Below are 24889 nucleotides of genomic sequence, written 5' to 3' on the forward strand. Positions count from 1 at the left end.
GGGTTTTCGAACGCCGAGTGCTCAAGACGATCTTCGGCGGCGTGCAGGAGAACGGCGTGTGGCGGCGAAGGATGAACCACGAGCTCGCTCAACTCTACGACGAACCCAGTATCGTGAAGGTAGCTAAAGCTGGAAGGATACGCTGGGCAGGGCATGTTGCAAGAATGCCGGACAACAACCCTGTAAAGATGGTGTTCGCCACGAATCCGGTCGGAACAAGAAGGCGTGGGGCGCAGCGAGCTAGGTGGATTGACCAGGTACACCAGGACCTGGAGAGCGTGGGTCACAGTCGAGGATGGAGAGAAGCGGCCATGAACCGAGGGAATTGGCGAAATATTGTTGGCGAGGCTTTATCAAGATAATTGATGTAAAGCCAAATAAGTAAGTAAGTATGTCGAAAAGGAATCGTGCCGGTTTTGACTATAAAACTACGAAGTTTTGGTTGTATATTAATATCGGGTCAATCATATTCACGATTGATTCAACTATTTTGTATAGTATTCAATGTAATAATATGATTGATCAACCTGCAAATATGATTCACCGGGCTTTTATTTTTTCTCCGTGTACACACAAGCTCCGCACAAATCCAACTTTATATATGCTTATTTTACGATCTAATGTAGATTTATTCCACACCCCGGCAATAAAATGAAAAGTTGCAGCAAATGAGTGCTTTTTGTCGTTCATCGGGTCCGGCTGGCAGAAGCTTTGACAGACGTGAAATGAAAATGGGACCATGGTGTCGTCGTAGCTATCTATGTAACCATAGGGAAATGGATGGAACGTAAATTTACGCTTATTACCCGGGACGCTTATCCTCTCGATTACCCACACATTTGCCGGGGTTCCCATTTGCTTCTTGGGATGACCTTCACGAGCTTGGAAGGGTCTGGGGATGATTGTTTCCGTATCTTATTTTTTCTTCGTCGGCATCAATTGCTTCCTCGGGAACAAGGTGGATGAGTTTGATTGGATGCAAAATAATTTCTGGTGTAGTTCCTCAGGGTTGAGGCTGTTGTTTTTTATTGTGCACTTCAATCTTTGTTGATTACGTGACCTTGTTTGATATATGAGTGATGGTATTAATTGAAAAGGTCACATTTTAATTTTCAATAAAACTAAACTAGGAAGTTTAAACCTATCCATCTTAGATTCTGCCCTACGCTCACCAAATTATTGTTTCTCCAATTCACACGCTACTTCGCATTGGGGTCAATCACCATTCAAAAATGTGTTTATATCTTATAAATTTCATCCCAATTATACAGGAGTAGAGGGTCTTGTTTCCCGGGCTCGAAAAAATCCCGGGATTCGGGATTTTATTTTTAAAAATCCCGGGATTTCCCGGGATCCCGCGACAAAAATCAAATATTTCCAAAACGACTATAGAACGGCTGGAGCGGGTATTGAAGCAATGTTTAGTTTTATAGAGCAGTTCCATAATAACCGAACCTGTTTTTGAAGGTTAAGTTAAACTATAATAGATATTTCATTCATCAATATTTCACCTATCTGCAGTTGAAGTTAAAGGGCAATTATTAAAGTTAATTTGAAACGAAAATCAAACGTGATCTTCATGCATCACCAAGTACCTATACGGCCGTGAATCGCAAGTCAGTCCCATCTGTTAAAAGTAGGCATTGAGAAAATGTGCTGTGAAGTTTCCAAATTCGTTTTACATTCGAATATTTAAAAAATTCCCAACTATTGGAACATGTTCAAATTTTAATGAAACTTTCACTATTTGCTTTTCACTACGGTATCTTTCCGAGAAAAATATAAAGGTGATCAAAACACGATTCATTTTTGTGTTCCACGGTTTGGAAATCTTTAGCTGGACTTTGATACGCGGTTACTTTTCATTTGGGACAATTTGCCTTGCTGTTTTTTTTCCTATTTTCTCCGAACAAACCGTATTATCTCATTAATGCAGTTGAAAAACCATTGGACGATAAGTTGAAATCTGAACTCAACTCAATTTTGACAAAAGTGCAGATGGGACTGACTTGCGATTCACGGCAGTACAGGTGATACCAATCACTCTCAAATTTTACCAAATCTTTTAAAATCTTCTCTCATGACTCATTAACATTTTTGTGTCATATGGAATCTGCATGCTTTTAAATTATTGGTATGACGGCCACAGGCATGTGAGTCCTGGGAAAGTGTAAGGTATACCGGGAAAACTAAAACGGTTACAAGAAGATAAAATGGCATTGATAAACTTGTAATATGAGAAAAAATCAACCACCAAAGCATTTGATGACAAATGGAACAAATTATAGAGAAACCTGTCATAGTTTATTGAAAATTACGTTGCTTAAATACCAGAAAAAAAGTATAAGCAGTGGCCTCGAGCCTCAATAAAAACGCTTAATGAGTAAGCTTGAATGCAATGACTGAAATACATGCTTGCGTCAACAGTCACCAGAATAACATGCAGCTTATTTTGTGCCATTATTAGAAAATAATACAACAGTATTTTTAGTTAAACATGCAATTTCGGGAAATCGGGATTTTTTAGATCCCGGGATTTCCCGGGATTTTTGTCCCGGGATTCCCGGGACAAGACCCTCTATACAGGAGTAATGTAAAAATCTCCTGGCTCATTTTATAGGGTATTACCATGAAAAAATTGCTCACCTGTAATTCATGATGTGTGATAGTTTTTACCCCCATCTCCATTCATTGAGTGGAGGAATTACAACACTTTTCTGCCAAGCATCTTCTTTCAAACTTTAATCGTATAATATACATTGCGCCCTTGTGATTCTAGAATTCTGTATTTTTTCTATCGACTACTCAAAATTCTTCACCCACCCATTAAACAGTATCATGTCCTAGATGGACATGCTTCTTCCGCCAAAATATGAGAAAAGACTGAAGTCATGATGAACATTTTCAAAACAATAAAGGAATAACTTCATGATATTTCAAGCAAAGTTGTAGATTTAGATAAGATTATCATTACAGTTTTTGTGTAAGGCATCCATATTTTTCGATAAATCTTTTTTTTTTTCGATAAACGCCCATACTGCCTGAATATGGCATAACATATGTCAAACTTGTATTTTAAGTTATTTAAAACAGAGTTTGAGGTTTTTCCGACATTTGTTCTACATCGCACCACTGTGGGATGAGGAGGGCGTTGAGTTGAGACTCATATAAAATTTTGCAAGTTTAGCACATCCTCTCATTTTAAATCATTTGCATCATGCAGGCAATCAATAAACTCACCAGCTTGCATATCAAATATTAATGAAGCAGTCCTTTTGTTGTAGTAATCATCTTCGCAATCACTGTTTGGCGTTATTCGAAATAAAAAAAAAAAAAAAAAAACATTGCAAAAAGCAGTTCTAATTTCCACTAGCATGCATACTTCACATTTTAACAAAGCAGTTTTCTAACTAGTGAAACTTCTCGACCAAATCTTAATTAATTTCTTTCTCGCCCGCTTTTCATCAGATATTTCGGCCAAATTTGTTTAAACACTCCAACTTTAAGTTTTAAGGCCCGAACGCAATGAAAGTGGAACGGCAACGGTATGCGGAACCGGTTCGCCAGCATGAATCACACCATCTCGACTGAGCTGACAACGAATGAAATTGATTCAACACTGAGTCGACAAGCTTGTTGTAGTTCATGCTGGCGAACCGGTTCCGCTTTCCGTTGCCGTTCCACTATCATTGCGTTTGGGCCTTTACGTAATCCTCGTTTTTTTTTTGTATTTACATCACTATCTCTGAAATTGCTTCCGTTTCCTATTATTTGAATAGACTGAATTCTCACTAGGGCAATTCAGATTTTAAAAATGTTTGAAAATACAATCTCTCATATCTTCCTCACCATCCAAAGTAACATTTTTAGTTTTTTTTTTTTCATTTACTACGAGCTGTTGTTACCACCATATCATTAAAACTCATTTTAGAACTTCTTAGTCTTAATAACCTTAATCAACCATTGATAAAACTTCGTTAAGCCCGAAAAGGCCCACACTACAGAAGGTTGTTAAGACTGTACCTTAAAACCGTTTCAAATCATCTGAGTTTTGTATCGTATGAATACATCTACCCTTGTAGTATCCTATGAAACATTTATAAAAGCTATTGTTAAGCCTTATTGAGCTCATCTAGCGGTATTGAATCTTTTACGATATCCTAATACATGCAATAAAACCAATGTTAAGAGCTTACAATTGAACAAACATCAACGAAAATGTTTTTTCATAAACCATAACCATTTGTAATATTGAAATCATCATGATGTCTGTCGACTCATTATAATCAATTAAAATAATAATTTTTTGCATGGCAGAAAACTTCCTTACGATCGCGTAAAAATTCTGCCAATAAAAATTTATATGAAATTTTTCGATTTACAGCAACGCGCCACTATTACGATATCGTAATTCGCTATCTATTATTTTACTCCGTTCCATTTTCAGAATGATATCATGCTCATCTCAATCATATGTCGAAATTTCCCCCGCATTATCAATCCGAAACGACGACAATAAAAATAGATCCCATCCAGTTAAAACTTGCTGGTCTTGTCAGGGATGGATTAATTGGTGGTTATTTCGAGCAATGTTATTATTCATAAGCGTTTTTGATCTTAAGAATCCATGCGCTAAATCCTTCACTGACTAACATATTCTTAAATTATATCAATTGTTCTGCACAAAGACTACTAGTATTTTTGGGAGCCTTGGTTTGATCTTAATGCACTCAGGAAAGCTAGATTCGATTTTGTGATGCAATTCAATTTACAAAATTCGTGCCGTTATGTATCTAACTACGTGTTTATTGGAATGGATTGTTATTATAAAGCTCGTCGTGGATGATCAGTTGTACTTATGCAGAAAACGGTAAGTAAAAAGTGCCTAAATAAAGAATGCTGTTTTTAGTGTAGCTCAGCTGTTGTGTGCAGCATAGTTGTCCTAGTAAAACGGGAAGTTAAGGCAAGCATGGGAAAATATGCTAAATACGGTAGTCAGATAATTCTACGAGAGGAATATTTGCCATTTCTATGTTTGCGTTCTGATTGACTCATAATTTACTACATGATTATCAGTATCAACATAATGATATTGATAATTGCACGCTGACTGCATTCCAATAACATGCATCAGACAGTTGAGATTTAAGAAGGCTTTAACATGACTTAGTGCAGTCTTAGAAGTTTTACATACCGTCAAACGGGGTAACTTGCAACAGGGGTGAAACTTGCAACACTTCAACATGTAACCGAATTGTCGTTTCGTTCAGCATTGAGTTAAATATTTATGATTTATTCCGCCATTTATTGACCTCAGGTATACAACAGAAGATTTTGGCAAAGGTTTGGGTATTGTTTGTTTATTGCTTTGTTTACTGGAGGTGAAAAGCATATTAAACGTTGGATTGCATGAAATTTATACTGAAAAACGTTCCTCGTACCACAAAAACGGTAGAAATATGTAATTCAAGGCATTCGCTAACAGTTACAATACTTAGTAGTGTACTTATTGACAATATAAAAGTTTTGATAATTTGATGCTAAAACAGTATAAAAATTCAAAAAAGTTTTTGACTACCCTTGAGGGGTAACTTGCAACAGCTATTTTGATCTCAATTGTTCGATATTTCTTGCGACGTATTATCGAAAACACATGAAAAAGCAAAATTGAACATAAATTTGTTAAGTAACATTAAAATTTTTGTACCGCAATTAATTCAATACACGTTTTGTACTAAATATTGAAAATTTACATGAATCGCATTATTATTAGAATTAGATTTATTTTATTCATGAAAAAACTGAAAATCTGTATAAAAACTAACTTGCAGATCTGCCATTAGGAACTTTCTGCATGAAGTATGATAAAAGTTGTTTTAGAACACCAACAGAGACCATTTTAAAACATAAATATCAATATGAGGTACGTCGTTTTGATTTGAATTTGTATAAGCAATAAGATATGTGACGCATAACATAAATTACAATTGTATTTGTAGAAAAGTTGCATTAAATCGTTTTAATGGCTTTCCCATTACTGTCAAGACTTATAATACGCTAAAATTTCCCCGTGTGAACATCCTATGCAATACTAATGAAGTTTCCAATCGATTTGGTTTAATACTCATAATTCAATCAATAATAATTATTTTTCTAAGAATACAGTAGCTGTTTCTAATTATCGTCATACTTTTATTGCAGAAAATTATTAGATGATCGTAATAACACGATATTGGTTAAGTTTACAATAGTGTACTTCAGGTGCAATGTGTGTTGCATGTTACCCCACATCAGGGGTAGCATGAAAAATGTATATTTTTCGTCTCTCCTGATCCCAGGAATCCAAATTCTAATAAAATTTATATCGCGTGGTATTCTTCACGTGGCGATTAGGATACTAGATGGTTTTTGTCTCATCGGAATCCTCAAAGTTTTCATCCATATAGCTTTGAAGTTAAAAATTGTTGCAAGTTACCCCGTTTGACGGTATGCCTTTATGAGACAAGCAAGATGAGGTTTTAAGTATAGGTTTTAAAAGACACTACACAGCTCCTTCAAAATACTCTTTATTATCAACAAATGTGGCTAGCAAATAAGTTTTAACGGGAGCTCTTATAGATATCTACTAAGCATTTTAAAGTGGGTTTTACTAAAAAAAACGTTTAGCACTTTGCAATGCTTTATTAAATCTGTTAGGAATGAATATATATCCAATGAAACCTTCATAAATAGCATCTAAGATCAAAAAGCACTGTAATTGTTACTTGGGATCCTTACCATAAAAATAGTGTTATGTGAAATTTTCAGCTTTCTAGTAAGGAGAAATTTCGAAAAATATTCAACACTCGTACAGAAAGTACAACCTTAAGGTTTGCCAATAATTATCATCCCATAGTGAAAATTCATTCTTCAAACCTTAACCCCTCTACCGGCATCTTCATTTTTTACCCAAAAAATAATATTCAAAACGCTATAACTTTTTTGTTTCTTGGTATTTTTGCACCAGTTTTTCACAAGCTCTCAAAAATTCTTCTAGTTTTAGTATATGTGTCGATATTGATTATTGTTCATCACGAACCGGAGATATTCCAAAATTCCTTGGGGACCGACGCATAGCCATAACCCATAAGAATATCTTAGGCTACAGAATTTTATCGCATTCGGATATTCGCTCCTTGGAACAATACATTAATGAGAGTATGTTGTGAAAAAATGAAGCAATTTGGTGGAACCGTCTTTGAGTAATGAGCATTTATGTTTCTGGCTGACCAAATAAAGATCTTGAAAAGTTAAAAAAAACCTCATACCGTAATTTTTATATTTCTCCAAGAATACTGAACCGATTTGCATGATATTTTCAGAGTACCTCCTCATTACCTGACAATATATTGCCCACATTTTATTTATTTTTTGATTAATTTACCAAATTCAAAATAGCCGCTAAAGACATTTTGTATGGAGTATGTCGGTCCCCCAAGGAACATTAGAATATCTTCAAAACTACCCAAGTAACCAGTAAGCACGATAATGCGGCACGATAACAGCATTATATGCGCATATAGGGTAATCATTTGATGCATGTCAGTTTTATGTACGCATATAATGCTATTATAATGCCAGAAAAGGCGAAATAGCGTGCCATTATAGTGCCAAGATATAACCGTGCTTCTCTGCACCACTAATGCTGATATAAGACCACGTGAGAAACGTCAGTTGTTTTCGCCAGGTTTTTAGGCGAATATTTTGTGCTTTCGCGTACGCAGCCAGAGAGCTTTCGCGTATGCAGCCAAGCAACTGGTACACGAGGTAAATAAATGAATGAATGAAAACGGAAACCTCTAATAGTATGCAAAAAATGTAATAAAATGATACTTCTCCGTATCAGACATATTCGTTTTGGTAGTTTTCATCCTTTTGAGGACTTGCAATTGCCACATTTTGATCCTCTTTTTATGATGATGAAATTCCTCATTTTGCGTCTCGAACCTGCGACACCCGTATTAATGAGTTGTTGTCCTGCTCCTTTGCTCCTACGGCCACATAACATGAATAATATTGGAAAGAAAAGTGACCAATTTAAACCATCACTTTTCCCCGTCATAAAACCTGCAATTGTAGTATTGAGAAGATTTATGTTTGACTCCCTCTTACCACTATATGCAAACACAAAGCACGTGGTATATCTGTCAAAACACTGGATGGCATTTAAACATGCCCTGTATTCGAATATAAAGCCAATATAGTGCTTATTTAATGCCTGTATGCATCAGGCTTAGAAGCATTAATGATGCTGTAATAGGGTTTCTATGCAACGAATGTGCTGTTATAAGGTGTGTAAGCATTTGTGGTGCTATTATAATGCATGTACGCATCTATGATGCTGATTAAGGGCTTATTATTAGTGCTTATGGTTACTTGGGTAGATCACCAATAATTAATATCGACATGGATTCTTAAACTAGAAGAGTTTTTTGAGAACTTGTGAAAAAATGGTGCAAAAATATCAAAAAACAAAAAATCGCGATGATTTGAATATATTTTTTGCGGTACAAAATGAAGCTGCCGGTAGAGGTGTTAATGAAGGATGTTGCTGAAGAAACACATTTCTTTTTAGCTTATTTGGTTTGGCATTTTTGTAAATGTTTGCAGCGCATTACAGTACTAACGTGTTTGAAACATTTTTCAAAATTTCTCCATAGCAATTTCCATATAAACCTACATTGTCATTGAGCCACTTATAGATCATCACCCTTCTCCTTCTTCTTTCTAGCGTTACGTCCCCACTGGGACAAAGCCTGCTTCTCAGCTTAGTGGTCTTATGAGCACTTCCACAGTTATTAACTGAGAGCTTATTATGCCACTGCATGCGTATATCGTGTGGCAGGTACAGAAAGCCTAAAAATACACAGAACACTTTTTATAGTAAGGATGGTAAGGAAAATATGGAAGATCGGATTTTCAATTATTTTTAAAATCTTAACCATCCTAATACGCAAATGTCGTGTTCCGAGCCATCTTCTCGCGCCGGAAAACCGTCGGATTCGGAGCATCTGCTGCCCGGTTCTATTTTTTTACTTCCCACGCACTACATTACTCCACTACTTCACTATATCACATTAGTCAAAAGAATGATCTCAAAATCCTCTAAAAATAGATACCGCTGCTACCCGCGCAAATACCAAGTCGCACAAACACACCTCTCCAGTTTCCATTCTTTTCTCGTTCAAACACATTATTCCATCAATAAAAACAACCATTTCACCTATACAAGTACATGGTCTTTGGAAGCTCTGTTTTCTTGCAATTTGTATTGCCCGATTCTTTGGGATGTGACACGATTTTGTCGGAATCCTGAACAAGATTCTTTCGGAAATCTGAACAGGGGCAGAAAAGTTAATATACAGTCAGGTCTCCTATTAGAAACATTGTCGATTTGGGGGTGTTGTTGAATATCTCGTTTGCAATTAGAAATAGCACAGTACTGTCTTATGCGAAGTTTCAGTGCTCAGTACGATTTACCTTTAAGAGTTGAGGATCATATTTTTAGTTGAAAACTTGCTCGGTAGGGGATTTTTCTGGCTTGCACTACATGAACCTTGAGGGATAAAAATGCAAACTTTGTACCATATGATATCTCTAGATCCTGATGGTTTGGAAGGTTGGTCTCTTGTTGGAAGAGTTGTTCAGTAGCTCAAGGGTTGACATGCGTAGCACAATGAGTTCGAACAGCGCCCTAAAAACGGGGAGCGCATGAGCGTAAAGAGAGCCTATAGCTCATTACCACAGCGGGTTAAGGATTACAGAAGATCCTGAAGATTCAGGTTTCTAAAATCAGCTTCACTTAATAAGTAATTGGAATCGCAATTACGCGAAAACTGGACAGTTACACATCAGGTGATAAGAAGTTCCATAATCGGAATCACATCTATCACAAACACATGTATCAGCATGCTTTATATTTGCCATTTGATAGTTGAGTAGGCAGTGGCCAGTCAAGATTGTAACCAAGAGACTGCAATTCTGCTTCGACAGATTTGTTAAATATTTAGCCACCACTTGTTTGACGACATGACTCAAAATTATTCCAATATTGCTTGTGCTGAGTTGCCGCCCAAGGATTTCTGGAGCTTCTTCCAGCACTTCGAAATTGGAATAGCTGCCTAAAGGCCAATGAAGTCATACAATGCTCCATTGCAAGCGTGTTCATTAGCCAATTCATTCCCAGCACTGGAAGGATTGAAGCAAGAGCTTTAAAGGCAGCCTGACTATCTAACATGTTTCTTTACAAATAGCCAGACGTCCACTCTTCCCGTCAAAGGAGTTGTGTGGAAAATTTGCTATAAGGAAAGTGACAAGCAATCACACGGAGCAAGGACAACTGTGTCCTAATTCGCCAGAAGTGAAAACATCCTAATCACTAGGACTTCCAAGGGATGGTGAGAATCCATGGAATTCGGTCACAACCAATCCCCAGTTTGTGGAGCATAAAAAATACAAAGTCTACAAATTTACATTCATGTGTTCAAAGAGATGTTGCGATGATCAGATAATAATTCATCATCTGATACATGCCTATTCGTCAACTCGTGACTGATTCTGTTTGAGCAGAGCATTATGTCTAACACATCTTCCCTAGCAGATACCATGAAGGTTGGGCGATTTTCTGTAATAAGTTATCAGATATTTGAACTACTTAAGCATTCCATCAGACTGGAGCTTCTCAAATTGATATCTGAGCTGCTCCAGATGATATGATGAGTATTAACATCACTGCTCACAATCAGCAGAAAACCTTTTCATAGGTAGTGTACGATAACTCGTTTGAAATCATCGTTGGGGATGGTTTATCATGTAGTAAATACACCATAAAACAAAAGAAGTCTTTCCTATTGAAGTCACTAACAAAAATATCAATTGTGACAGCACATACATCTCTGGTTATTAACTAAGAAATGAGTGTAGCAACGATAGCGCTATTTACGAACACGCATGCACGAGGCCTGACACGCGAGTTTGTCAATTCATGTTTCTGATAGTAGCAAATACTGGGTCCACAAGGATTCCTAGATAAAATTTCCCCTTACGAAAGTAAGGGTTTTGAACTAACGCCACTTGAGCTGTACCATTTTGCATGAGTCTACAAAGATGAATCGTTGCTGATATTTTATGCTGAAGATTGATCTAAGCTATCCTAACTGTAGCCACTACCCAAACTACGCAAGATTAAACTTTTGGCGAAAAAAACAGATCGGTATCTCCTAAAAGTCGTAAAGGCGAGAAGCACAAAATACACTGTGTAAAACGCACAATGCGAAACCATAAAGGTGTAAATTAAAACTAAATTGTATCGTACAAACAACCCCACCCTTATAAAGCCTCAAGCTCGAAACTGAAGAAGGGCAGCCGATTATCTCGGAGAAGCACAAGGTCACCTGCACCATTGCTCCGGGTAGCACAGGAAGGGCGCCCTGGTACTCCACATGCTCCGTTTGCGGTTAGGTTTTATTTAGACCCCCTAACCATTCATTCTTAGGCACGATAAGCTTGAAGCCGCATGAATTAGGGGTCACCTGTAAGGTGGACTTTTACCACCGGAACAGGCAGTCCGTAGTGTTAGTTCTTAGCCAATTGAAACAACCGCTACCGACACTACGCGACTATCTGGGCTGATCGAGAAAAGGAAGCTAACATTGATGATTAACTCCTGATGTGTTCAAACAGCCGCCCAATCAGCTAGAGATATCTTTATATTCTGACGGTTTGGAAGGTTGGTCTCTTGTTGGAAGAGTTGTCTAGTAGCTCAAGGATTGACATGCGGTAGTCATCCAGACACGGCATTACGCCCACCAGGCGGCGCTAGTGTGCACGCCTACTGTTTTGCGCATATTTCAGGATCCTGTCCGCTTGGAGAGATGGTGCCCTCGGCAAAATTAATCAGTAGCAAAAGGACTTAGATTATTTGAGCCAAGCGATTCGAGATTTTACCACCAGGTGGCGCTATGGAGCATGGAACTTTGGTTTTGCGGATAGCTGTTCGGTAGGAAAATACCAGGAGTAATTTATCCCAAGCAATCATGGAGAATAGTTTGGAAGAATTTAAAGGTGAAATCTCCAAAGTTTTTTTCATTGTGAAATCCTTTCGGAATCTAGGAGAAATGTGATTTTTTATCAAACGCCCAGAGGAGTGATAAAATGTGTCTTTGAAAACATAGGTAAATTCCCTTTCAACAAAAATCATTGAAAACAGTTTCCGAACACAAATTTTGTGAGATTCTCAGAAGATTTCTTAGTTAGATTCATAAGGAAACATTGTACGATTTATTTCAGAAATTCTGGAGAATTTTCTTATAAAATTCGTCGAGAAATCCGTAGACTCATTGCTAAAGAAATTTTGGGAGAATCTCGGGGGATGTTTCTAGAAGTTCTAGTGGAGAAATATTTAGAAACAAATAAGGTGGAACCCCTGGAATGGTTTTAAGAAGTCATTGATAATAATAAATCTCTAATAGGATAAATCTCTGAAGAATTACTAAGAAGCATGTTTAGACCTGTTATGTTCCACGGCAGTTCGTGTAGGTTCAAGAAGAATCTTCAAAATCAGAGAAGGTCAGTGAAAGCATGTGATGCTCTGCAAACATTCCCAAAAATATGGTAAAGGTCCGCGAAGATCTCCAAAGATCCGCAAATATCGAAGAAGATCTGCAAAAGTCTTCAAGGGTTCATAGAAATCGACAAGTGTTGACAATAGTTCGTGAGAAGACATTTAAGTCGAGTCTGAGATGATTTGCGAAAATCCATGGGAAAAAGTTCATGAAAGTACACAAACTCTATTAAAGTTGGCAAGGATTGTCGAAGATCTTTGGAGAACTGCTATGGTTCACAAAGTCCAAGATGGTCCACAAAGCTACAAGAAGGTCTGCAAATGTCAGTGAAGGTCATTGAAATTCTGCTTGGTTAGCCTAAAATCTTCGTAAAAATGTTACTTACTTCAACTGCTTCATTAATAACACTGCGGAACACGGTTTTGTCTCAAGAACCAAAATACCGCTATTTACTAAATTAAGGGTTGCTGAGTCCATTGCCGTTTTCAGAAATATCATGGCACCTCTAGTTTTTGAGATATTGACGGTTGAAAATGCTAAATTTGGCTGTTTCAGCCAATTTGCATGCAAGTTTTCCAACTTGTACGGCAATTTGTTTACTCAATTTGTCACAGAATTCAAACTTTATGCAAAGAACAATAATTATCAATGAAGTTCATAATATTTTTGATGGTAAAATGTTATTTTTTGGTGGTTCAGAAAAGTATTGTATTATGCCATATAAGAGAAACGAAGAATTTTATATGAAGACTGCAAACATGTTGAAAAAAATAGATTTAACCTAAATTTTACCGTAAAATTTCAACTGATTTGTATCTAAATTGAAAGTTCAAGTCCTATTAAGCATGTTTGGTAGATTATATAACAAAAAAGTTTGATAAATCATACTTAAAATTTCATGTTAACATCAATAAAACCAGTGTTTTATACAACTTTGGCGACCTGTAGCTAAAAATTGTGACGTGCTGGAACATTTCTGAGAACGGCATCAGATTCAGCGACCCAAAATCTACTAGAGACACATAATTTGATCCTTGAGACACGCGAAAGTGTCATTTTTGTTACGCTGTGTAATCCATCAACATTTTACTTATTTTGCACGTAGACCTATTGGCGTCTAAACTACCCTAGTAGCACACATGTTATAATTGAGGCAGAATATCTCTTATATAACCAGATCTGGTCATATAGGAGTTATTCTGCCTCAATTATAACATGTGTGCTACTCGGGTAGAAAGTTATTGGACGTAAAAAAGCCCGTTGAATTATTCTAATAATTTATTTTCTATTTAATCATATGAACCAGAGCTTCGTAAAAAATTAGGTATGTTAATTCAAAGAACGTATAGAGAGACTTTGTAAAAGCAGGTTCAGTTGAATTAGCCTGTTCTAAATACTGTTTAAGGTGAATATGCATCGAAGTTAAACCTCGAATTATCAAGAGCACAAATCTAGAGAACCTGACGACCGTATTCGCTAAAAATTTAATCGGTTTATCACCACTACGAGTTGTCAGTGAGTTTATTTTCAATTCAAACGGTGGTCTGGTTCTCTAGATTTATGCTCTTGAAAATTCGAAGTTGGCTTCGATGCATCTGCACCTTAAATATTGATGTATATATAAAGATTGTAAACCAAGAACCTCTTTTTTTTCTAATTACATGGGTTATAATAACATGAATGCTTTATTGTAGGAAATTGTAAGAGCTTACGTTGTGTATATTCGCAGTTATCGATAGAAATACCCAAATAAACCAACCGTAACAGCCATCTCCATCAGTGTTTACATCGTATTCCAAAGCTCTGAATTGATTCTGAACTGGTTGTGTGATGGAGATTTTCTTTTCTAAAAAAGCACACCTTTCTCCTTCACTCGGACTACTTACTTTTTCTATGCCTCCAATTCTCAAAATCACAATTCTACAAACCAACCATCACCTAAGGGATTTCAATATTAAGCCTTGTGATTGTTCCATCCAAACTGAAGCAGAAATGTGTAGCTGAAAAGGAAATCAAAGTGGAACTCGAACTCGTTCTCCTTCTATTCATCTCTGAATGCACGAACCGGAAAAGACACATCTTGCTCTCCGTGTACAGCACAACGTACATAGGTACCGTAATACCCCGTTTGCTTCAAAATAGGACTTTTGCATGAGCAAGACTCCCCATGAGCTTCAAAATAGGACTTTTGCAAAAATGTAGTTTCGTTCATGTTTAAACTCTCAAACTATTCGATTCAGTGAGTTGCACGATTATGGATAACACTACGGAATATTCATACATGATTTCCGAAAATAATATAAGAATGGAAAATTCTATTTTACTAAAATTAAAAACAAATCAGAAAAAATGGAACTATTGTAAAAATTTCAGTATTTGCTTGGTAAATTGTCTACATCAATGAGTATGTCATTGTTCAGCGTTTTTTTTTTTTTTTTAATTTTGAAATAACTCTAAAACTAAAAGATTTGACGTTACCCCGGCTTACGGTACACACAATATCACCGAGTTACCTTCCGTTGAAGTCTCGTCGTCGGTATACATACTGTTGTGTGTTATTGTTGGTGAAGCATGAAATGTAATTTTTGTCATGTTTCTCGCGAAATGTACCACCTAACATCATTGGTGTTTACAATGCTCTGCAAGATAGGGCCCACATTCAGAGCTGTTGCGTCCCGCAGTCGAGTACCTTTGCTTCACCACCGTTTCGTAGTGAGACGTGGGAATACCACATGATTGTTAGGTAAAGGGCTCGCCTGGGAACGGTTCAGTGGCTCAGATTTGAAAACATGACGTGACGTTATCTGACTGAATTTGTGCCTTGGTTGGAATGAAGGCTGGGAATAGTATATCGGGCTGCTTTTTTGTAGATTTCAGCTATATTTGAAGTTCAAGGGAAATCATTTTTAGAGGATAGAAGATTACGTATTTCGTAATTTTCTTGTATTATGAATTTATTAGATTAAGTGACCGGTACTAGGGATATCCCTCTGTCCTTTACTAACCATTTTTCCAATGGAGTTTCAGGAATAAAATAGTTTTTGATTTCCAATTGCGTTCACAGTTTCAAACACATTAAAAACGAAATTTTCAACGCCACAAAACTCAAATCTACAAATAATGCTGCATTGCATCGTTTGCAACACACTTATATGCTATATGGTTATGAGCAGAGAGCTGAATGCTCTGCTTTCACTAATTGAAATACCGCATTCTCACATAAACACAAGCAAACAAATATAGGGACATGTGACACCACCACTCCACTGTACCAAATGTGGTGCTATGCATCGCTATCCCTCGACTCGCAGGGAGATAATTTAATTTGTCAAAAACATCGTTATCCGCCTCGGAATCAACAATTTTGCTCCGCGCATTAATACTGGAGTTTGTTTACGAAATCAAGCAACATTCCTTCCATTGTGACATCGTGTCACTCGGGAGAATTTTGTTTTCGAGTCCATTCCTGAGGGCGATTTTTCCACGCATCAGGTTGACAGGGATGTTAGGCTCTTTTTTGAAGATCAAGTTAATATTCAGTTTATGTTATAAATAAAGCAGTTACAGCAATAACTCTACCAATTAATATTGAAGGAATGCAGACATAAATGAATTGATTTAGTTTGATGAGCAAAGGCTTTGAGTAATGATAATAGAACATTTGATAATTGCTAAACAGAGACTGATCATAACAATAGAACCAACGCGATGCACAGTTATTTAATTAACGGTTGCTGGATTAGGCTAAGAATTCTGTCTAAAAACAAAAGTAAACCGCCAATCGATGGTTTCGCAAAAATTAGATAAATACTCCGCTCACTGCACGAAAGTTCTACCAAAGCCTACCATTTCCAAACATTATAAAAATTTTGTTTTTTTTTTTATTAACGTAAATACATGGCACACTGAATTTTTAACAAAATTAAATAATTCATATGTCTGTACGAACAAAAAACAAACAACCCTGTATTGCGAACTCGTTCGTCCTGTAAACCTTCGCCGCATCCACTATGTGATGCACTAATTTCATTTTCCGATTTCTTGACTTATCCCATCGCCATGTCGCCATGTTTTTCATTTTCTTCCTGCTCTTTCTCTCCCTCTTCTCATTTGCAGTATGTAATCAATTTTCCCGCGGCGTATTCGCCATGCTCGGTGCCGTCTCGCCGGATTCGTTCGACACGCTGCACTCGTACAGCAACACGTTCCAGATGCCGTTCGTCACGCCCTGGTTCCCGGAAAAGGTCCTGACGCCGTCGTCGGGCTTTCTGGACTTTGCCATCAGCATGCGGCCCGACTACTACCAGGCCATCATCGACACCGTGCGCTACTACGGCTGGGATCGGATCATCTACATGTACGATTCGCACGACGGTAAGTTAGCTCTGAGTGGGGAAGGAATGCACATTAGGGTGGTTCAAAATTAAAATAGTTTGAAAAACCAATCTCCCTGTTTTTCCGTTACTTACACGGAAAACAAAATTAGTACCGAAAAAAAAAAATGATATTTTTATATGTTTAAATGTACCACAAAAACTCAGTTTTATTATTGTCAAGAATCGAGAGTCTGTTTTTGAATTTCGAACATCCCTAATGCACTCCTTGTTTTTCTAGTGCGTTTTAGCGGTAAATATTAATAATTGAATTACAGCAAAAATAGAACTATTCCCTATTAATAGAGTTTGTCATCCTGCGAGCATCCTGTCAAAAATGCATTTTCGTTCGCAAATGGCTCTTGCTTTAGTTTTTCCGCGGATGAACTTTGATATTTTACACGCTGACTTCCCGCTAACCTAATACCGTACAAGAGCAGGCAAAAAGCAGACTCGTCAGCGAATGGCCTGGAGAAAGCAAAACTACGTCAATGATTTTATCGCAGATAATGTTATTTTGATGAAATTTAGCGAGAATCTGTACGTGTGCCACCTTTCGGGGCACTGCATTTCACCACCACCTTCTCTCTTTCTCATTCACTGATCAGCGTTGCCAGATTACCAGTGCTTTAGTTACGTGTTCGACCAGTTGAATATAATACTCTTAGCCCATGTAGAGAACTATAATACTATTCAAACAGTATTAGTAATAACAACAAAGACTGTTTTAAATTTGTTTTTCATTAAAAACACCATTATAACACAATTTGTTATAAAGAATCTGAACACAACTAGCTCACCTTAGCTTAGCTTAGACTGACTACACATATCAACGGTTGCTATTTCGTGATTGACCGAAGTCAGTGAAGATGCACAAAGAATCAACTTCAAAGAAACAAGTTCGGCTGGGATTGGCCATAATCTTCTTCACTGTGCATAATTCAGCGCCTCTATTTAAACAGGGTCAATAACGGCGTCGGATACGTCCTTGCAGTCAGATGGGAATTGGAGAAGGAATATTAGTGTTTAACCTTTGCTATTTACATACCGTGTTTTCCTCTGCATCTCCACAAAGCTTACTGGGAGGGATGTTTGTTAATGGGGAGGATCGTTGGGTCACTTTGATGAGTGATTAGAGCATGATAAACAATTTTTTGTGAGATATGATACTTTCAACTGACATGAAAAATTTCTGAGTAGAAGAAAATAATGTCGACACCGGTAGTGAACCATTCAAAGTTTGTTTTAATAACAAAAATAAAGGTAAAAGGAAAGGAGTGATTTGTAAAACAAAATATATGTAATACATACATAATTTATGAATAAAAATTTATGCTCACTCTCACAGTGATGAACCATTCATAGTCTGTTGAAAAATAATATACGCCCCACTTGTACTTGTACTTTGTACAACACCCTTGGTTTTGCGAATATCCCAGCAGTCTGACCACTTAGAAAGATGACGTCTTCGGCAAAATTGTTCAGTAGCTTAAGGGCTATCATTATTTTAGCCAAAAAAAAAAAACTCGGGATTTGGCCACTAGGCGGCGCTAGTCAGTATGAAACAATTGTTTCGCAGATCTCAAGATCCTGACCACTTAGAAATATGGCGTCTTCGGCAAAGTTGTTCGGTAACTCAAGGACTATCATTGTTTGCGCTAATTGATTCAAAATTCTGCCACCAGGCAGCGTTAGTGAGCATGAAACATTTTTTTCATAAATATCTCAGGAGCCTGATCACTTAGAAAGATGGTGTATTCGGTAGAGTTGTTCAGTGGCTCAAATTATGTCTTTGTTTAGTCCTTAAAGTTCGAGATTTTGTAAAATAATGATAGACCTTGAGCTTCTGAACAACTTTATTGAAGATGCCTGTCAAAAAAGTCAAGATCCTGCAGTATCCGAAAAACAAAAATTTCATAGAGAAACTTAAAAGTAGATGGAGTACCGTGTACCTTTTAATTCCGCTCCTAAATTTCCTATTTTCCTCAAATAGAGATTTGAGATTCTGCTCAGAGGATTCGAACATTCACTAAAGAAAAATGTCATGCTCACTCGCGCCGCCTGGTGGCAATATATCCTATTTCTGGCTCAAATAATGATAGCCTGAGCTACTGAACTACTTTGCCAAAGACACTAACTTTCTAAGCAGTCAGGCTCTTGACATATCTGCAAACAAAAGTTTCATGTTCACTAGCACCACCTAGTGGGTAATAAATGACTGGACAATGCGTACCATTGGTACTTCGCGTACCTGCAGGTATAAAATAGACCCCATTTGTGGTCCTTAGCCTCTTGTCCAGTAACTCCTATCCCTACCTCCCCGTGGTGCCGCCTGGGATACGAGTAACCGTAGGGAAGATCGGGTAACCAACCCTGGTGGAACCTTGGTCGTATGCTGACAGGGAAGGGGGGCTCCTCTCTTCTGAGAGTGTAGCTTATCAGAGCGTCTGTTCTCCATGTTAGGGGCGGCTCAAAACAGCGTCTGTTCTCCATGTTAGGAGCGGCTGATCATCGTCCTAGTGCCAGCGTGGGACTCTAAACAGTGCTGTGTACGATGATCCTCCGGCGAGACAGGGGGTTGGTGCAGGCCTTACAAGCCAGCCGTAAAAATCTTCAGTACAGGAAGCATACAATGTAAATTCGGACCGGAACAGTTGGCGTAACATTGTGGCGCAGGTCATGTCTTGAAGGACGTACAGCCAGCAAAAGTAAGTAAGTAAGTAAGCACCACCTAGTGGCAAAATTTTGAATCAACTAGTTCGAACAATCCTTAACTTACTAAACAACTTTGCCAAATACGCCATCCTTCTAAATGGTCAGGATCCTGAAATATCTGCAAAACAAAAGTAAAACTTCCATGCCTACCAGTGCCACCTAGCGGTGAAATTCCGAATTAAATGAGGTACCATCCGATAGCACTCCACCTCCAGAACAAGTTTACTAAAGACCCCAAGTTTCTATATTATCTGGATTTTGAGATATATCGATTTCAAACTGTGGTTTACTCAAACTTATAAAGGGTCATACTGTAAATAAAAACTGTCGAGTATTGTTCTTAAGAAGATTCTTGAGGAATACATATTGGTTTGGTGTCGATAGATATCTTTGTTGCACAATGATAGCATATAAATCACAACTGTTGTACAAAGTACAACAGCGCGACAGCCTGAAGGTCAATTTTAAAATAATTCAAAAAGTAAATGTAAGCATTTGGACTTCATATTCGGCTTCAGGGGCCATGATTTAAGGGTTGTATGACATTTGCCAGAAAGCCGTTTGCCAGAATCAATTTGCCAGAATGGATCATTTGCCAGAATGGACCATTCCCCAGAAAATCATTCCCCAGAAAGACCATTTCCCAGAAAAAATATTACTACATTACTTTGCTTTGTGTAGCAATATTTAGATGTGTAAAATCTTTCGAATCATTATGATTTTCAGCGTACGATACATAATTATATGCAAAATAATTGTGACGTAAGTTTTTAAGCTTTTTGTTTGATAAAATGTTTTAAACTAATAACCATATCATAAATTTATTATATAGATAGCTGTAGGGGTAAACATGCAGCTATTCAGCAAACTGACGGACGTGAGTTCGAATTCCACCGGGCGAAAATTTTCTCGATTTCCCAGGGCATAGAACATATTCATATCGGCATTACGTTATACACATGCAAAAATGATCAATTGGCAATAAAAGTTCTCAGTTAATGTGGAGGTGCTCGTAAGAACACAAAGCTGAGATTTGGCTCTGTCCCAGTTGGGACGTAACACAAGATAAGAAGAAGAAGGTGTTATAGATTTCCGAGATTTTCATAGTTTCTGAGAAATAACTGTTTTTTTTTCTAATGTTAAAGTGAAGATGAATCGAAGCCAAACCTCAAATTCTCAAGAGCACAAATCTGGAGAACCAAACATCCGTTTAAGCTGAAAACTTAATCGATTGGTTACTAGCTGGTGGTGACCAATCGATTAAGTTTTCAACTCAAACTGGTGTTCGGTTCTCCAGATTTGTGCTCTTGAAAGTTTGAGGTTTGGCTTCGATTCATCTCCACCTTAAAATAGTCATCAATTTTATACAAGCTATTAGGGGTCGTCCATTAACCATGTGATCATTTATGGGAGGATGGAAGGGGGCCTGGCCAATGATCACGATACAAACAATTCTTTTTAAATTTTTGTATGGACCACGTTGTTAATGGAAAACCCCTTATAGGCAACTGTATTTTCAACATTCTATTAATGATTTTCCCTTCTTTGAAGATTAGGCTGTTCTTTAGGGCTAACTTATTCAAGGACTTATATGCTTCATAGGAGATTTACCCTTTTTTATATTATTGGCTAGTCTTTATAATTGTACTGTGTGTTTCTGCCTGCAGTTAACAGAAGGAATGGAAGTAATGTAAACAAGGTTATGTCATCTCAATTTTAAATAATTAAGGAAAGTGTACCAGTTATGGCCATAGTGGTTCCCTATTTGGCCATATGTGAAATTTCGATGATTTTCACATTTTTAATCTTTTTGAATATTTTTACATCAAGATATAGCCTATATCTTACTGCTAAACACACAAAACTTTTCAAAATGTGGAGACATTCAACTTATCACGTATGGCGAAAAAGGGAACCACTATGGCCATAACTGGTTCACCTACCCTATAGCTAAAAAAATCAATATAGGACTGCTGTCAATAAAAATGTCTGTCAAAGGATTTATGTAAAAAATACAAATATCGGGAAATGGACAATCAATATATGTCCTCAAATAAAAAAAACTAAATTGAAAGTGATTCAATAATGGAATATTTACCATGACCTTCATCTAATTTCTCATTGAAGATTACTCGAGTGATTCCAAAAACATTAATCTTCATAACCGACTTGTTTCGTAGAGCAAGCGACAGAATATGAGAAACCAATATATGTGTGTTTTTTTCGGTTTCCACCATTAATCATGGCCACGTAGCAGTCCTGCTAAGAATTTCAAAATATCTCCGGTTCCAGATAGCTAAAACTAGCAATCAGGGTAAACACTGAAGATTGAAGAGGTTTCCGGCAGCCTGTCGCAAATGTTGTAAAACTACTTTTAAACAATAAATAATGCGGTTCAAATTATTATTAAGAGTAAAATAGTTTAACGTTCTTTTCAAGGACTGAATAATGTATTTAAATATATGACCGAAAGAACATTGGGTAGTCATTTGAGTTATATTGTTCCAATAATTATTGGCACTAAACTGATCATATTTCAAACATAATTTTCCCTTCTTTCATTTAAAGGCTGTTCTTTTTAGTTGTTTTGCAATTTTTTCCGCAAAGATACACTATTCATATTTCTGAAATTATTCAACTAAACTAATTCGTTTCAAACGTTTCAGCTTTTTTGTTCTCAGACCAGCTATGTAAGTAGTGAAAATTGCATAAAATTGTATGCGAAGGATTTTAACAACATAGACTAAATAACACGGATCGCTCAGTTGCGTTGTTTTATACCTGTTATAATATTACAAAGATATAAACATTATTTGGAGCAATATTTACGATGCGAGTGAAGTACTGTAGAAGTGACGCGAAATTTTAATTAATTTTGCGCTGCAACTGTGCAGTGCTAGTAGTCCAATCCTCTTGATGTAAATAATGTGAAAGTTGACTACACAATGTTTCATGCTATAAGTGCAAATAATATGTGTATATTCAAGATACAAAAATGACAAATATCAAAAATTTCGGTAGGCTCGAGGTGAAGATGCATCGAAGCCAAACCTCAAATTTTCAAGAGCATAAACCTCGAGAACCAGCCAGCGGTTTGAGCTGAAAACTTAATCGATTGGTCACACGCTGGTTGGCTTCGATGCATCTTCACAAAAATGTCGATTAATTGATATCAAGGTTGAAAACGAATTACAAAATATGATCATGGAGAATGGCTTTCTGGCGAATGGTACATTCTGGGGAATGGTTTTCTGGCAAAAATCATTCTGGCAAATTGATTCTGGCAAATGTCATACAATCGATTTAAGTAAGTAACGACATTTTCAGTATTATCGAACGTTGTTTACATAGGTGATCAATGTTACCCCATATCTAATTTTTTTTTTAACATACTTAAATTTTTCAATAAACAAAATCCAGTATATAGTCTCAAGGTATGGGTGTCAGTACTTGTTTTAAAAATATAAAATTTGCAACATTTGCAATTTCAAACGAAATATTAAAGAAACATTCAGAAAAATGATCAACGTTACCCCAGATTACGGTATCCAATTTTTTACTTTTCTTTTACATTTAACAGAATGTCAATGTTCCATGTCTTTTTTATTGCGCCCTAAGGTTTTCTTTACTGCTGCCCAAAGGTTTTGTAACACTGCTTCATTAACATGTGTTATATAAAATCCGTTGCATTCTGTAACATAAATCGATTTAATCTACTGAATTAAACCCGTAGAAACTAAGTAGATGAAAAAACCGAATTCAGTACTATACCGTTTTGATTCATATTACGGACAGCTTTTAATTCCGGTTCACAATTTCAAGGCTCGTTTTAATAAGCTATTTTGATGAATATCTATGCAAATTTTATAATGCACAGCTGCCTTAGACGTCTCTTTAGTGGTTTAACAAATTCATTTGATGATTTGACTTTTCTATTAATGATTTTCATGAGATGTCCGGAATTCGAATCAAAGTGTCCGGAATATGAGGCAAAAGTGAGGACTCGTCTGGAATAAGAATCATCAAAAGGCTATACATTTCTATTTATTTAAAATTATTCTAGTTGCGGAAGCGTATTCTTTACCCACGATTTGAAAGTTAAGGGCTTCCGGCGCTCGATAACGCTGAGGAATCATACAGAATGATTTATTTTGAATGCTCTATGCTGTGCTATACTTCACTGAGGCCTTAAGTGTCCGTAATATGAATCAAAACGACTAGACTAGACTCGAAGTCGAGTCTAGTACACGACACTGAAGACGGCCTTACAGTTGAGGTCGTAATACGCGTATCTGTCAAAGGATACAAACTCTAGTGGAATTAAATGGGATATAGAACTAAATTCGGTTTTTTCATTTATTTATAGGTATTCTACTAAGCAGCTCGAAGATTTATTACCGTAGAAGCTGTTCAATGCCGTAGATCTTTGAAAATTTGTGTAGATCAGGCATCACTGTTACTGATTTTAGGAATTCCACTTCAACCGTCGTCGACTGTGCTTCATATGCCCGACCGCGCGACCATTCGACCTACATCGGAGCTAACGAAGCTAGGCATAACGCTCCACCACGCTAACGCGAAACCGGAAAACTGGCTATAAAACATTAAATTAAATTCTCGCCTCAGTAATCCATCATGGTTGGATGAGGAGGTATTCTGCTGCTGCAGACCAAAATCGCGGCATTCTTGCCATACACTTGCCACTGAATGCCTCCGGGAGCAGCAGAGTAATATGTTTGAAAAACGTCTCCTTAAAGTCATCATACGTTACAGCAAGTGGGTGCTCACTCCAGTCCCTTTTGCATCATACATACAATGTGCTTGTGCATATTAGAAAAAGTAGGGCAATTATAAGCCACTGATAACACAAACACACGGAGAGGCACTCTGGAGAACTGGAGCTCTGCCGACAAAAAGCCATCCAGCGAGTGAACGAAGAGCTCCTGTTTGAGTGTTTCCCACAAGTGCAGCAAACATAGCGCCTGCAGAATGAGTGCGTTACGTCTCTAAATGGAAGATAGGATTTCAATGCCGGAGTACATCCAGTAAAACACACCGCACTGTTATGTTTCCTTAGCACTGCTACAGCACTTCAACTTTGTTCTGGGAGATGTTGCACTGAAAGAAATGGAATATAGTTGTCCTGCAAAATTAATTTTGAATAAAAGATGTCATAAATAGTACTATAATAAGTGTCTT

General features: G+C 37.1%; 1 protein-coding gene across 2 annotated transcripts in view; it reads left to right on the top strand.

The window, feature by feature from the left end:
• The window catches only part of LOC5569846 (glutamate receptor 1), a 659974-nt gene that overhangs the window by 391419 nt on the left and 243666 nt on the right, over nucleotides 1–24889 (top strand). For both annotated transcript variants that reach the window (XM_021840615.1, XM_021840616.1), the window contains exon 3: nucleotides 16719–16976. In XM_021840615.1, the coding sequence (XP_021696307.1) occupies nucleotides 16719–16976 (258 nt within the window). The remainder of the gene's footprint in view (nucleotides 1–16718; nucleotides 16977–24889) is intronic.

This window comes from Aedes aegypti, chromosome 2 (genome assembly GCF_002204515.2).
Source record: "Aedes aegypti strain LVP_AGWG chromosome 2, AaegL5.0 Primary Assembly, whole genome shotgun sequence".
Taxonomy (NCBI): Eukaryota; Metazoa; Arthropoda; class Insecta; order Diptera; family Culicidae; genus Aedes; species Aedes aegypti.